At 51.5% G+C, this 15,745-nt stretch overlaps 1 protein-coding gene across 1 annotated transcript in view; it reads right to left on the bottom strand.

The window, feature by feature from the left end:
- Positions 1–3,070: 3,070 nt before the first annotated feature.
- The window catches only part of LOC143172960 (zinc finger and BTB domain-containing protein 7C-like), a 46,901-nt gene continuing 34,226 nt past the window's right edge, over positions 3,071–15,745 (bottom strand). The window contains exons 2-3 of the mRNA XM_076362878.1: positions 11,735–12,928; positions 3,071–6,370 (exon numbers count right to left, since the gene is read on the bottom strand). Of these exons, the coding sequence (XP_076218993.1) occupies positions 5,734–6,370; positions 11,735–12,912 (1,815 nt within the window). The 5' untranslated portion in view covers positions 12,913–12,928 and the 3' untranslated portion in view covers positions 3,071–5,733. The remainder of the gene's footprint in view (positions 6,371–11,734; positions 12,929–15,745) is intronic.

Below are 15,745 nucleotides of genomic sequence, written 5' to 3'. Positions count from 1 at the left end.
TCCCGGAGGTGGGGCTGGGAGGTGGGATGGGGCTGTGCTCGCTTGGGCTACACAGGGACAATCGGTGTATCTTCTACAAGAAGGGTTTTTTCTCATTTCTTCCCTTTTTTTTTGGCTTGGAAAGAAAGTCACGTGCGGACCAAGGAGGTGTCAGAGGTGCCAAAAGGCGACGGCAGACCCTAAAAACCCAACCATGGGCGACCTGCTCCAAAACACAGCATTTTCTCAAAACGAGATGGTTGAGGTCTCGCTTCATTTACTCCCTTATCTTAAAACTTTCCTTTGCAACCACACAATCTTCTAGCTTCAGGGCACCAAGACTGCAAATAAAGCACTAATCCCCTCCAAAACGGGTGTGAAAATGCCGGGATGGGGGGCACGGCAGGTCCCACGGGGCTGTGGGCAGGACAGGAGCGGAGCAGAGATGGGGCAGTGTTTGCAGCCTCACTGGTGTCACTGGGTGTCCTGCTGAGGACCACAAGTTCAGGTCTGGAGCCTTTTAGGGGGTATTTTAAGAAATTACTCACTTTTTTTTTCCTGCAGGTGACTGTCAAATGGAAAAGCCTCTCGCTTCCCAAAGTGCAAGCTCTTTCTCTCCTTTTTTTTTTTTTTATTTTTTGGGTATTTCATTTCTCCCGCGCAGCTGGAGGAAGAGGCTCTTGCACCGCTCGCCAAAGGGTTTTGAGCCAAGGGCAAGGAGTTGCCCATCCAGCTCCGTGCTGCTCAGACACAGGAGATGCTCCTTTTGCAGCAACACCTGGTGCAAGCAAATGCTGTGTGCGCAGCATCGCCCCGGCACCATTTCCCCCACCGTGGTCTGGATGATCCAGCAGATAACAGCAGCTGTTGAGGAGCAAAAGCGTAGCCATATGTTGCTGCTAACAAGCATTTACTGAAGCTGGTTTCTTTCTGTGATTCCCCTGTGTCTGATTAGCGCACAGCTCCTCCGAGCAATTTTCAGATTTTTCACCCTCCCCTTGCAAATCTTTTTTTTTTTGGCATCATTAGCAAACCAGAATATGAGCATAAAATGGGGTTAAAAGCCACAAGATTTAAAAAAAAAAAATGTCTTTAAAGAGCTAAAAAGTAATTCACTTAATTTTCATTTTGTATTTTTTTGTGCTCAGAAACACACTGTTTATGTGCTGACCCTGCCGTGGTCCTGCAGGCTCTGAGCACAGACAAGACGCTCAACGACCGACCGCCTGCCCTGGGAGGGGGATTGATATTTCCACCTTCTCAAGCCACGTTTTTGCACTGTGCCCGCAGGTCCAGACCCCTGCCCGAGCACCTGGTGCTGCGCAGTGCTTCCCGGGAGGGTGAGGGAAGGAAAATAACCGGTGGCTGTGAGAGCTCGGGGTGTTTTGCTGGGGTTGCAGTGGGGTGTACAACCAGCGAGCCCGAGTCCCTGGTTCCCCAGGCTTGGGAGGATGGACTTGGACCCTTATTTCCCATTGCATTCCCAGTGAAAACAGACTGGGAAGAAGTCAAGCCGACTGAGCTGGGAACGGTCCCTGGGCTGTGCCAGCATCCCATTCTCCTGGGAAAGGTTTTGCCAGGGACTGCCCCATCAGCTGAGCAGAGAGGAGGGAGCTGCGGTGATGGGAACATCCCTCCCCGTGGTTAACTTTATCTCACTGTAGCTATGGGAAAGGAAAGCAGTTTAGACCAAGCTAGTTTTTCCAAACCACGCTGGTAGGTAGTAGATAGACAGGTGCCGTCGAAGGTGATTCATCCCACCCTTGGGAGGTCCAGCGTAGGTGGGGTGAATCACCCTCCAGCAGTACCTGCCTCCCTCCAGAGCCAGGACGGCTTCAGAGGAAGGCTGGAAATCACGTTGCAGGTTAGGACACCCAAAATTAAAGTGTCAACATGTAGGTGTCTCAATGTGCACAGGGTGTCTGTTACTTCACTTCCAAATGGTTGAACGATGTGGGATGAGTCCCACCATTCATACCTGGGACCTATTTTCCAGGGTTTTGCACCTCTTTCACAAATAACAAGGAAATTCTGCAACTCCGTCGCGGTAACATGAATTGCAGGGCTCACGTTCACGTCAGCTGTGTTCATAGAATCATAGAATCACAGAATTGGATTTGAAGGGACCTTTGGGTTGGAAGGGACCTCTAAAGGCCATCTAGTCCAACCCCCCCTGCCGTGGGCAGGGACATCTTCAACTAGATCAGGTCGCTCAGAGCCCCGTCCAACCTGACCTGGAATGTTTCCAGGGATGGGGCATCCACCCCCTCTCTGGGCAACCTGGGCCAGTGTTTCACCACCCTCAGCGTAAAACATTTCTTCCTTCTATCTAGTCTGAATCTCCCCTCTTTTAGTTTAAAGCCATTCCCCCTTGTCCTGTCGCTACAGACCCTGCTAAAAAGTCTGTCCCCGTCTTTCTTATAAGCCCCCTTTAAGTACTGAAAGGCCACAATAAGGTCTCCCCGGAGCCTTCTCTTCTCCAGGCTGGACAACCCCAACTCTCTCAACCTGTCCTCATAGCAGAGGTGTTCCATCCCCCTGATCATTTTCATGACCCTCCTCTGGACCCACTCCAACAGGTCCGTGTCTTTCTTATGCTGAGGGCTCCAGAGCTGGAGGCAGCGCTCCAGGGGGGTCTCACCAGAGCAGAGCAGAGGGGCGGAATCCCCTCCCTCGACCTGCTGGCCACGCTGCTTTGGATGCAGCCCAGTGCTCATCGGTACCTGCTGCAGCTGGGCCCTAGGAGCTGTGGTGAGAAGGTGAACAAGAAGCCACCGCACTGTGAGCTGGGAGAGAGCCCTGCGTCCTTCCAGCCCGAGGCTCGGTGCTCATCACACCCGTCCCAGCTGGGGAAGGGGAGCAGAGCCCTGGGAGGGCACCTCCACACTTAGCCGGGCTCGCACGTGGATACCTGTGGCCTGGAGGCACTGCACAACATTGAAATGGGAAGAAATGGGAAGAAATAGGGTTTTCTATTTCCCTCCCCACCCCAAAACGTGATCGCCACCAGCACCCGGCTCCATCCAACCCAACCCAACCCAGCGCAACGCGGGAAAATCAACCTTAACTTGTTAATCATCATCAGCATCGCAACGCCAACGGCTGCCTCGGGCCAGAGCCCGTACCAGCTAGATGCTTAATGAATGTGTGATTATTTTGGCTTTCCAAAAGGTGCCTCTGGAAAGCACCAAATTTGTGTGTCCAGCAAACATCTGTAGACCTGAGGCCACGGGGATGGCCATGCCGGCCCGAGGAGGGAGGCAGCTCAGCATCTGCAGTGGCTTAGCCATCTCAGCGTGGCCACAGGCAAGAGAACCAAGTCCTGCTAATAATTTAAGAGCATCAATTAATACAGTTTAATAAATACGTAAAAGGATCTAGTCTCTTTTTTTTCCATCCACTTTCTAGCGTCAATGAAAGTTAAGGGTGATTGTCCCGTGAGTAACTAAGGCAAATTTGTTTGTCTGTGTGTGTGTTTCTCTCCTTTTTTGTTTTCATTTTTTTTTTTCCATTGTTTTGTACATAAAGGAATCACATAAAAATAGTTATAAATAGAAAAATTGCAAAGGTTTTTCCCCCCTAGACAAATAGGAAAAACAACCCAACCAACCCAACAAACAAATCGAGACAGAAAAACCACCTTGCTTCAAGTCCTTGTAGATTATACAGTACTCGGCATCTTTGGATACTTTACAATGACTCCAAATCGTAGACAAAAAAACACCTGAAGTAACCAGTCATCTGCAAAACGTCGCTTGTGTAAGAAGTTGATATGGATTTAAAAAAAAAAAAAAAAGTTTGATGCAGTTTTAAGAAGTTTTCTTTTTTTTTTTCCTTCTTTTTTTTTTTTTCCCCCCCTCCATTGACTTGTTGCCCGCGGAGTCTTTGTGGATTTCTTTTTGGAGGAGGAAGCGAGCGTTGGGCAGTTCCTTGGGATCGTTCTGCTATGGATGGTCTCAGAGCAGAAGTCCTTCATGCCCTCGTGGTGGGCTGTGGATCCTGGACCCCTTGTGTCCCCTCCATGCTCCGGTGGGGAGACCCTCATCCAGCTACCGCTTCGGAGCGGCACCATCGATGGGCAAACCAAAAAATAAATGAACCCGCGGTCCTCTCGTTCCCTTTGATTCTGCTGACGTTGAAAGGTAACAGTAAAAAGAGAAAGAAAAAGCCCTAATTTGTAACATTTACATTTTTGAGAGCTGGTTTCATGTAAAACCAGCTTCCCAGGGCACCCACCGCAAGCCATCTCAGCCGGTGGTGAAACTGGGGTCCCACCACATCCAAGAGGAGCCGTCGGAGGCAGGTGGCCATCAAAAGCCTTTATTCTCGAGAGCAGCTCATGTTTTCAGGGGCTGAAGGAGGCTGACGAGGCGATTCCAGCCAATTTGCCAATTTTTTCGCCTCAAAAGAAATATTAGATAGGGGTGGCCAGGCCAGGGTCTGCAGGGGTGCTGGGGAGGACCCCAGACCTGGTGGCCACCGTGGGCAACCTTCAGCGTGGAGCACCCCATCATATGTTACCGCCTCATCTTTTGAACCAACAAATGGTGAAAAAATAGTATTTCTACTTGCTTGCAAGTAGACAATCTCATCTTTAGTGGACTTCTTTTCCACAAAGATCCCTTGAGACAAGCAGCAGGGATATTGGCACACCCAGTTTTTTCCCATCGACATTGCAGATTCGGGGACACTCAAGTGTTTTGTAAATTTTTGTCATCAAAATATATATAGGAATTAGGGGGAATTAAAGACGCAAAACCAGACATTTCAGAATGGTCAGCGGTGGTGAATTCTGACTCTTTGGTTTGAAATGAATTTTTCATTTCAAAATTCCCACATGGTTTATTTTTGCAAAGCAAAGGTTTAATAAAAGCTCAAGATCGAAACATTTCTGATCCTTCCAAAAAATTTCCTTCACCTTTTCAAGCAACTGAAGTTAAAATACTCCAAAGAGGCTTTGGTTCTCCTTCTGAAATTTTGGAATGGCCAAAGAACCAAAATAAGTAAAAACCCCCTTTTCCACCCAGGTTTGCTCCTGGGTGATTTTCTATCTCTTTTTTTTTGGATGTTTTTAGGGTCCCAACTCATCCTGCACAGCAGGGCTTTCACCAGCCCTGCAAATCTGATATACCGCTGAGAAAGACAACGGCCGGGATCCTCTTCCTCCCAGTGTGGCTGCTTGACCCTCCCCTTTATCCCTTGTAGAATAAATTTTGTTGCCAGACGTGGGAATTAATTAAAAAAAAAAAAAAAAAAAGTCCTGCTGACCAAAAGGGCCAAGGAATGTAAAATATCAAAACCAAGTCTGGACGGCTTGTTGGTGTCCAGCAGGCCTCGCGGGTGGAAAGTAGGGAACATCTCCCCCAGAAGAGCCATCTCATGGTGATGGCCATGCCCTGGACTAAGGCAAGTGACATTTTTGGGAGCGTTGAAGAGAGCAGCAGTCCTGGCCTGGCCTTCCCGGACGGAGCCACGAGCGGTGGGCGGCTGGATGGGGCAGCGAGTGCCCCACGGCCCCAAAGCCAAGTGCATCGCAGAGTCTAAAGTGCCGGTGGCCATGGGGCGCAGCACCTGCCCACCCACCCGCTCGCCCTGGGGATGGCCCCGTGCCCCAAGCCCTGCGGCAGGCCATGGCGGCGAGGGGACGAAGAGCTTCTTGGGAGCCAGACAATGCGAAAGGGCAGGCGGGGACCCCGAGGGAGCCAGTCGCCCTGTTGGGAAGGGAGCGGACCCATGGTGGGACCGGGCACGGGTTTAGTTGCTCGCCTCCGAGATGGGAGCCACATGGCCGAGCCCTGCCAAGCCGCTGAAGCCCGTGCTCCAAGGATCGGGAAGGGGGAAGAAGGGCTGGGCAGCAAGGTTTTCGTTATGGCCCAGGGCGAAGGCGAAGATGCCCGCATTCCTCTCCATGTCCAGCTGGGCTCGCCTGAAGAGCTTCATCTGGGTTTCTTCAAACTGGCTCTCCAGCTCCTGCAGGCTGAAGGCGGTCTTGGCCCCGCTCAAAAAGTGCTTGGGGCTGGGGCCGGGAAGGCACATGGCCGCGCCGCCAAGGTGGCCGCTCATCTCCTCCAACGTCGGTGGCATCACGAAGCTCTTCTCCACCGGCGGGCCACCGGGAGCGAAGAGCAAGCCGGCCGCCCTCCACGCCGCCGGTTTGCGTCCTCGCCGGGGTCGCGCGATCCGGCAGCTCTGGCGTTTGATGTGGCGATGGAGGTGGTCGGAGCGGGTGAAGCTCTTGTAGCAGAACTCGCATTGGTAGGGCCGGACGCCCGTATGGATGCGCATGTGATTCTTCAGGTCGTAGTTGTGCACGAATTTGGCGTTGCAGTGGATGCACAGGTACGGCCGCTCCCCCGTGTGCTTCCGCATGTGGATTTTGAGCTTGTCCTGCCTGCAAAAGAAAAGGCACTCGGTCAGGCAGCGTGAGCTGGAAGGGATGCGGTTGGGATTGCCCCTTGGGTCAGGAGAGGGAAAGGTGACGGGAAGGTGGGGAGCTCATCCCGGGGCTTCCAGCCGTGGCACCACCCCAACGTGTGGATGCTTTTGTAGGCTGGCGTTTGCATCCACCTTCTCCTTCCCGGGGCGACAGCGCCTAAACACCGCACAGACGCAGCCCTCCATGTCAGGAGTTTGCAACCCATCCCAGAGAGTTCAAACCAGCCTAAATTGGAGGAAAAAAAAAAAACAAACCCTGGAATAAACCCAAAAACCATATGGGAATATCTAAATAAGTACAGCTATATTCCTGCCTGCAGATAAGGAAATTAGCTGAGCTTGTGGGTCAATGCTGCTTAAACAAATTCCCTCTTGGAGCTGATTTTTCCTTTCCTTTTATCCTTGCACTGACCGCTTGGTGTCTCAGGAGCTTTCGTTTGAAGCGGGAGCATGGCACAGGGTGAGGCAGGCAGAGGTGCAGGCAGCCCCCCGGGGCGCTCTGCACCCGCTGTCCTTCCCGGCCATCTTCTCCAAGGCCAAGACACGCACATCCAGCCTCACACACGTTTTGGAGAAGGTTTTTAAATACAGCCATGGGACAGCACAATACCCATCCCAATAGCAGTTATGTACAAATATAGGTTTGTTTTTTTTTAAGGGGAATATCTAAAAGCTGCAAGAATATTTTCCCAAACTGGCAGTCCAATCACTATTTTTTTTTCCCAATAAATAAGAAGCGTTTCCTTCTGCAGTCTACAAAAATCACAGCTAAGGCATACGATTATAAAAAGCGAAGCTGATTGTAGCTGAACCGAGCCAAGCGCGCTGCCTAGGTTGCACCAGCGGAGTTCAACTAAATAAACAGCAAGGTGGGAGAATTCATATTGTTTTCCAAAATGCTTTCCGTATGACCCCTCCAAGACGTTAGCAATGTGACTACGGATATGCAGAATACATGGAGTCATGTCATCATTATATATAAAATATGTGAGCGTGAAAAAAAAGCAAAAACCACCCCGAAAATCAGCTTATGCTGGCAGGTCAAGCCCTCAAAACTTGCAAGGTGCTGCCTTTGCACTAATTTCTGCCACCCTGCCCACGTGAAGTAGTTTTCAGCGACGTGACTGGCAGCACGCCCGTGTCGGCCACGCCGCGGGGAGCGCAGCCCTGGGATGGGCATCCCTGCAAACCAGTCCCTCAGGATCAAGGATGCAGAGAAGTATCCCTAGCAGGAGAGTCACTTCTTCACCAGACGATGCTTTATTGCCTTCGGGCAACCGGTCCCAGCCTGGTCCTGCATCGACAGCGCAGGCAGTGGAAAAGCTCCCTGCCTGTACGCAGGTTGCAACGAGCTCACGTGAGGTTTACAACTCAGGCAGATTTTGAGGGAGACAGGAAAAAAAAGCATCTCTCGGCCCGCATGCCAAGCCCAGGGCCAGATCCCAACTTCCCATTCTGAAATTGTCAAAGATGCTGTTATCCCAAGACTTTAACAAGGGCGCATTTCCCCCGAAAGGGCTGAAATCTCAGCTCTCAGCAGCAGACAAAGCAGCGTGGAAAATTTCATCCCAAACGGATAATGCGCGGCGAAGTCGTAAGCAGACGAACGCAGGGGCTCGTAATGCGAAGTGTTGGGAAATGTTAATAAAAAGCAGAGCTACCAGCCCCACCTATAATATAATTTAAACCTGTACATGTAATGTTTAACCTAGCAGGATCGCTTTGCCTAATAAACATGCAGCGTGCCAGGACTGTATAATGTAAATACAGGCAAAGCTTTTTTCAGGCTATTACCAATCCCCGGCAGCAGACGGGGAGAAACTCAATCCTCCCTGCCCCGGCAGCATCTCCGTGGGATGGAAGAGAGGTTTTATGGTTCTACCTGGAGAAGTTCAGAGGCTGGGGGGGGGGGGGGGACGACGGGGGGCGAGATGCTCCGGCTACGGTGAAGCACCCAGGGGAGGAAACACAGGTTTTGCGAGATGGGAGCTCAGCTCGCAGGCTCTCCGAAGGAGAACCGCGCTCCGTGTGTGTGAATAACCTTAATGCAATTGCATTAGGAGAGCGATTAGGGCTCTGCGAGCTGTCACAACACAAATAATAGGAACAAATAATGTTAACCTTTCTGGCTGGAACAGTTTCTCCTTGAGCACTCCGGGGTTGTCTTGGTGGAAAAGCTGAAATATTTGCAGTTTTCTCCAGTGTTTTAGCAGGGTAATACAGCAGACTAGAAGCTGAGCAGCCTTTGTTTAAGGAAAAAATTAATGAGCTATTAAATGAAGTCCTGCTTCCTGCGATCAGATGTCCCTGGGAGTCGGCAGTGGCAGATCCAGGTGCATGCGGGGTCCCTGCCCTGGGATGCGAAGGGGAAGGGATCTGATGGGGAGGTTGGGGGACTCCCCACCAGGAAAATATATTTTTTCCATTTCCCCCAGTAAATTTACTCCTCCACCGTTCCTTCAGCGCAGAAATAACGCAAAGGACTGACTCATTCAGAAATCCCATTTGGGAACCTCTGCTTCCCTGCACCCTCACTCCCAGGGGAGCCCAAGGGGGACTGTCTGGGCTTGCATCTCCGTGGCGAAGGCACCGCTCACTGCCGTGGGTGCAAGTCCGATGCTTTTGGGAAGCATGAGATTCCCCCCCCTGAGAGCAAAACACGTAACGCAAGTGGCAGCGTTCAGGAAATCCCGGCAGAAATCTCTTTCTACATCTCAACCACTCCACTTTGCTTAAATACACTTTCCCCTAAAGGAGAGCTCTCACATTAGGGTAATGCTGAAAATGGCTAAAAAAACCCCCAAACAAAAACAAACGGCTGCGTGCTATCCAAAATACTTCCAAATACATTTAAAAATCAACCCATGTTTTGAAATTTCCACTTTGCTCAGGGTGCTAAAGAGGGAAAAATCCCTCCAGCCTTCAGCTCTGCGTGGGGTGACCCAAACGAACGGCTTCGTTTTCGTGAGTGCTGATGGGAGACTGCACCGTTGGGTTCGTCCCAATTCTCTCTGTGATTATTTTCCTGGGCTAAAGTCCTCCCACCCCTCTGCTTTGTATTTAGAAGCTGTTGAGCTCTGGGGGGATGTAGAAGCTGTCGGGTTCAACCCTGCGTTAGTAACGGGCCACACTAGACCATCTCTGCTTGGAGCTTTTAACCTCCAAGATGCTGATTTCACCTGTCTGGATTAGGGGTGAGGATACCTGAATTCCCACCTGAACCCTCCTACCAACCTTCGCAGTGACTGCGAGTCGATGCCAACATCTCTCCGTGCCTCAGTTTCCCCAAGCGAAGCCGACGATGCTGCCCGTGCTTGCAAAGGACTTTGGGAGCCCTCTGGGAGGGCTCAGCTCTATTATTCCCGTCACGGGGAAGGTGTCGGTGATGGGTCAAGCCAAGCTATTTCCTTGTCAGCAATTAGCACCCGCAGCATCACACCCAGGAGAGCGACGGGGACCGCAGGATGGGGCTGGCCAGGTGGTGCCTCCAGCCCGGGACGCAGCCACACTCACCGGGCTGAACCCATCCCGCTCCTCCCAGCAGAGCCCCCCTGTCCGGAGGTGACGACCCAGCGCTAACCTGAGGATGCAGCACCAGCGGGAGCCGGATCCAAATTCCTGCAGGCAAATTCCTGCAGGCAGGAATTAGCACCAGGCAGTGGCCTTTCCCCTGCAAATACCAGGGTGAGCCGGCTCACGTTGCGTACGCCCGCCCGAGGCACGATGCTCCCCGCATTATAATACGGTGTCTGCTGCGTTAATGGAGCGGAGCATGGAAATTTATTTTCAGGTCAAATCCTCATCATCTGCATAACTTCCACTCGAATATTATCACAGGGACGGGAGAAGAAAAGACAGGCTGAATGCGGGAGCACCCCAGGTGTCCGGCCATTGTCAGGAGCTCGCCTTTGCCTACTGTGCATATTATTTTCCTCTGGTGTGCTCACCCCAGCCTAATAGGGCTCGCTCTCTCACACGCAGCCAGGAGCTGAAATACCATGCTCTTGTCAGAAAGCTTTATTATTATGGTAAAGATTGTACTCATTAGATATTAATTATACCCAGCAAGAGCAGGTCCAGGAATCTATTTGTCTCTGCTCACCGACTAAATTTGCCCAGCTTTTCAGAGCAGGATTGCAAGCTGTAGCATTAGATTTGTGTAGCCTGCTCCGATGGGGTCCACTGAGGTGAAGAGAGGTGCAAAGGCTGGGAATTGGTACCAGGGATGGACCTGGCCGGTCACGCCTGCCTTGGAGCAGCCCGTGTTGGGGCTGGTCTGACCTAACTTGAGATACCTAAAAGTTAGGTGCCCCAATCTAAGCCCCGCAGGTTGTCTTTGTGGTCAGGGATGACCCCTGCTCATCCCCTTTCCTCATCTACCTCTCTGAGGGTGCTGATCACTTTCCACTGACCATGGAGGGAGTCGAGGTGCCAGGCTCTTGGACGGCCAACGTTCGGGGTGATAAGTCATAGAATCACAGAATCATTTAGGTTGGAAAAGACCTTTAAGATCACCGAGTCCAACCATTAACCTAACACTACCAAGTCCACCACTACGCCGTGTCCCTAAGCGCCACGTCTACACGTCTTTTAAACACCTCCAGGGATGGTGACTCAACCACTTCCCTGGGCAGCCTGGTCCAATGCCTGACAACCCTTTTGGTGAAGAAGTTTTTCCTCATGTCCAATCTAAACCTCCCCTGGCACAACGTGAGGCTGTTTCCTCCCGTCCTATCGCTCGTTACTTGGGAAAAGAGACCGACACCCACCTGCCTGCTAACGTATAATAATTAGGACGGCTCCAGCCTCAGAAAACCCAGACACTGTCATGTCTAAACATGTGCAACTTGGTTGTGGTCTACACTGATGCCAAAATGTGCAAACCCAAACTAATTACATCCCGCAGCTAAATGACCCTCCCAACTCAACGCATCTCCCAGCACATTAGAGATGAAGCCTCCTTGGCTGTTTCACCATCTGTTTTCCAGCTCCCTCTGGTCTAACTGTGGTGAACTATGGTGGGGTTGAAAATATCCTGTTACTTATTTAAGCTTTTGTCCAGCGAGCAGATGGATCCAGTGAGCTGTGGATGTGATCCACAACCCACCAAAATCAGTAGGTTCATTTTCTTCCTCCACCCTCCCTCCCTTCCTTTTTTTTCTGAAGGGATAGAGATCATGCCCTGCTTGCTTTGCTACTTTTTTGGGGGAAAAAGAGATGCGTAGCTTAGGAATCAGCCACGGGTCATGACGTGGCCCCTTCAACCACCACCACCCCCCCCCGCGCACGGCTACGCACGGCGGCGGTAACCAACGCACACCTGGTAAAGCGGACTTCACAGATATTGCACATATACGGCTTCTCTCCCGTGTGGGTCCTCATGTGCCTGGGCAGCTTCCCGGCCCCCATGATGACTTTGTTACAGATGGGACATTGCTGGGACGCCTTGGGCTTTATCTTCCTCTCTTCCTCCAGGGGCCACGGGGGAAAAACTCCTCCGAACTGGGTAGCGCTTAGGAAATTGAGATAAGCGCTATAGTCAGTCTCTGCCTTAATATGCCCTAAGGGAGCTGCTGGGGTGTTGGTAAACATGTCCTTGAAGAAGTCATTAGGGAAAGGAGGCGGAGGCAGGTCTTCCTTCTCCTCCTCTTCCTTGATCTTCCTCTTTTTGATCACCAGATCCAAGGGGCCATTGTCGACTTGTGGCTCCTCGAGCTGGGAGAAGGAGCTAAAATCACCGTTCCATAGATGGGGGAAGAAGCTAGGGGCGAAAGGAGAGAGAGCTGGCCTCCTTTCTGGGATGTTCGCCTTAGGGTACAAGTTTTCCCTTAGCAAGGACTCGATGGAGAAGTCTCGTATCACGCCCAAGTGTCCAGAGGAGTTATTGGCTGGGTAGTGATTTGGAAAGTCTTTAGGTGCTTCTGTATATGCTTCTTCGGTAAGATCAGACTTAGAAGGGCTTTGGTGACAGCTTACTTCTTGGACATCGGTTAGGTTCTCCTGATTGACAAAATCTTCCACTTCCTCCTCCTCCTCCTCTTCCTCATCTTCATCTTCATCTTCATCATCGTCTTCGTCCTCTTTGTCATCTTCCTCTTCTGCCTCTCTGTCGGGCTCCATGATTTCAAGGCATACATTGATAATGCACTGGATCTCCAGCATCTTGGCAGCGCTGAGGATGTGCTTGACATTTGAGGTGGTGATGGTGAGGGTTGAGGTGTAGGCAAACTCGAGGATGGCAGAAAGTGCTTCAGGCTTGACAAAGTCAATCTCGTAAACATAGGGCTGGTCTGTTAAAGTGCCGGTAGTGAAGAGTTTTTTGAAGTATTTGCTGCAGGCAGCAAGGACGGACCGATGGGTCCGGTACTCCTGGTCCTGTACAATGAGGATGACATCGCAGAGGAGGCCGTCATGCCGCTGCTCATTTAAACCACATAAGACTTCACTGCTGTGGTTCGGGAATGGGATCCCGATAAGATCTTCAATGCCATTGGCCATATTCTCATTTAGTGCCCTAGGACAAAACACAGACGGTAGAGCATTAGCAGGGGATTCCCAACCAATAATGCCAAAACGACCCTGCCTTCTCTCAGTGTCTTCCTCTCCCTTGCCTCACTCGGACCTCTGTAATCACCTCCTGCTTGCACTGCCCCAGTGCATCTCCATGTCACCTTTAGCTCCTTCCAGGTCCTCTGTGATTTAACCTCTGCTTCCCTCTACAGCTCTTCATCTCCTTCTTTGTCTCCATCCTTCTCTTCTTGGTTCCCACCCTCTTCACCTTTTCATAACCACCACAAGCTCGCTCTTCTCTTTCACATCCCGCCCCCAGGAACCTTGTGCAATGACTCCCTCCCCATCACGTTTCTTCCACATCCTCCCCGAGCCAACATCTTTCCAGGCACATGTTGGCTTTGCCCTGCCAGGAGCTATCTGGGGAAAAGGTGATGCTGTATTGCTTCACACTGCCAAGTGCCAGCACCTACACCGCTTAAACAAGCTGGAGCGCCCAGCTCATCTACGCAATTGTTTTTGGGACTGGTACAACTGGACGTCCCAAGTAGGAGGGACTGCTGGTCATGGCTGTTTGCTGCAGCAGGAGAGCAGTCCTTACGGGGCAGCAGGTCTCCAGTTCTGTGTCCTCCTGCTACTTCATGCCTGGAAGCTATCCCATGTCACCTCAGCGTGTGGACAACCCGCAGAGGGATGTCTTCCCAAGGGATCTGGGAATGGGGGAGGCAAGCAAGGAGTTGTGTGTCACAGTGTACCTAAATGCTCCGAGAAAGACAACCAGGGAGCAAGGGCCTGGCCAGAGGCAGATGGCTGTCTGCTATCTTCACCCATGAGCTGAGCTTGCTCCATTCCCGATCCTGTTTGGACTTGTTAGCATGGTATCAAATGCCCTGTGCATCTGGCAGACACCTTCCCCTGCTAGAGCAGCTCCAGCTTCAAAGGGAAATTTGGAAGCAAAAAGCCCACACCCAAAAGGAAAACCTGATTTTTTTGCCATTTTTTAATCTGTAAGATGTTTCCTCTTTCACATGGCTCCAGCAGCCCTTCCACATGAGAAATCCCAGGAAAGGAGAGCGACTTCCTCCAGCAGGCGACGCATACATTAATCCCATCACACACAAAATACATCAAACAGCCAGAATAACTTTGAATACACTAACTCTTTGGAAACCCCCAGGACACAGAGCATGTGTTCACGCAGTATCAACTCTATGAGCCCTGCCTCGTGGCCCCGCTGCAGGTAGACAGTTCACAGCCGAGCGGTTTATCTCCGAGAGAGCCCAGGGTACACGTAAGCAAAACTACAGCCCCACTCCGGCCCCTTTCACAAGGCTGAGACCACCAGGCAGGTTCCCAATCCCACCCTCTGCATCTCTGGCAGGTTCCCAATCCCACCCCGTGCCCTCTCCGCATCTCTCCTGGGATCCATCGCCACGTCCTGGGTGTCCTTCCCTGCTCGGTTTCTGGCCGCTCTGACTCCAAACCTCCTTCCCACCAGCTATGGGGACCTGGTCTACCCCATGGTGTGGGGCTGGCTCCCACCCTACCACCTGCCTCCAGCCCTCAGGGCTGCAAAGAGCCTGGTCTGATGGAGGTAGTCCAGGGAAACCCTTGCTTCACCTTGGTCGGCAAGCCAGTGACCCTTGGGGGAGGCTGGGGAGCTGTAGAGGGGATCAGACTCGGCAGCAAACATTCCCGTGGGAAGAGGAACGCCATCTCCCTTCTCCTCCCTCCGTAGGGTCAATCTCCAGCCGAGACCTTGCAGCTATCTCCCCCACACCTAATCAGCGCTGCCGAACACTCGCCGTGTGGGAGCCGGCGAGCGAAGGCCTTGGGAAGACGGTGCGACCTAGACGGAGCACACCCCGGGGGGAGGGTTGCGGGTCACCAGCCTGGTGGGAGCAACGCCGGGATGGGGGACAAGCTGTCCCTGAGCTAGTGAGGCCTCACGGGGCGGGGGCTGGAGGGCAGCCCCCACCATGGGAAGCCCTCTCCAGCCACCTCCCCGTGCCCAGAGATGGAGAGAGGAACCGGGAATTACACCCCTCCGAGCCGCCCTCAGCTCCAGCCACCGACATTTTCGGCTGAGGGAGGATGCTCCAGTCCCTCATCCCCTGGTGTGCCCATTAGCTCCACGCTAATTACATCTGTTGTCTGAAACAAATTGATTCATTACAGTGTGCTGTGCTTAACCATGTTAACTAGCTACGCTCTCTACCAGCCCGACCCGCTCCGTATCAAATCTTCCTTGAAAATCGCCGACAAATGAAAGTAAATCCAATGTGTTATTCAAGTGGAGTGTAAGATAATAAATAACCCCTGAGCCGGGGAGGAAAAGACAACTTCCTTTTTAGGGCTTTGGATCCTTAATAATAAGCATGAGCAATTAAATTTCTATTGCTGTATTTATCTTCTACTCATTTATTTTTGTTTGGAAGGAGCATTCGTGTTAAAGGAGCTCCTTACGTGAAGGAACGTGTCTTCCTACGAATCTATTTTGATCTTTTATTGCCAGATCACCCTAAGGGCAAAAGATGAGAAAAGCAGAATATTAGACTACCCTGACAATTGTTTTTACAGAGGTTTTTTCCCGACACTAAACTCTATCCTCCCTAATTTGTGGAGGATAAGCAAGAAAGCAAGAAAAAATGGAATTAGAAGATCAGGGGGTATGTGATTATAAACTAAAATGATGTGCAGCTCCCTTCGGTGGGAATGGACTCCTTTTCCTTTCTTTTCCCCTCCTGGTCCTCTTCGAGATGCGGTTCTGTTAACCGAAGCACTTAGGCAAGCCGGTAACTTTACAGGATGCTGGCAAAAT

This window comes from Aptenodytes patagonicus, chromosome Z, assembly GCF_965638725.1.
Source record: "Aptenodytes patagonicus chromosome Z, bAptPat1.pri.cur, whole genome shotgun sequence".
NCBI classification, from domain to species: domain Eukaryota; kingdom Metazoa; phylum Chordata; class Aves; order Sphenisciformes; family Spheniscidae; genus Aptenodytes; species Aptenodytes patagonicus.
Note: the sequence above shows the minus strand (reverse complement) of the source record. Positions and strands in the feature narration are given on the sequence as shown.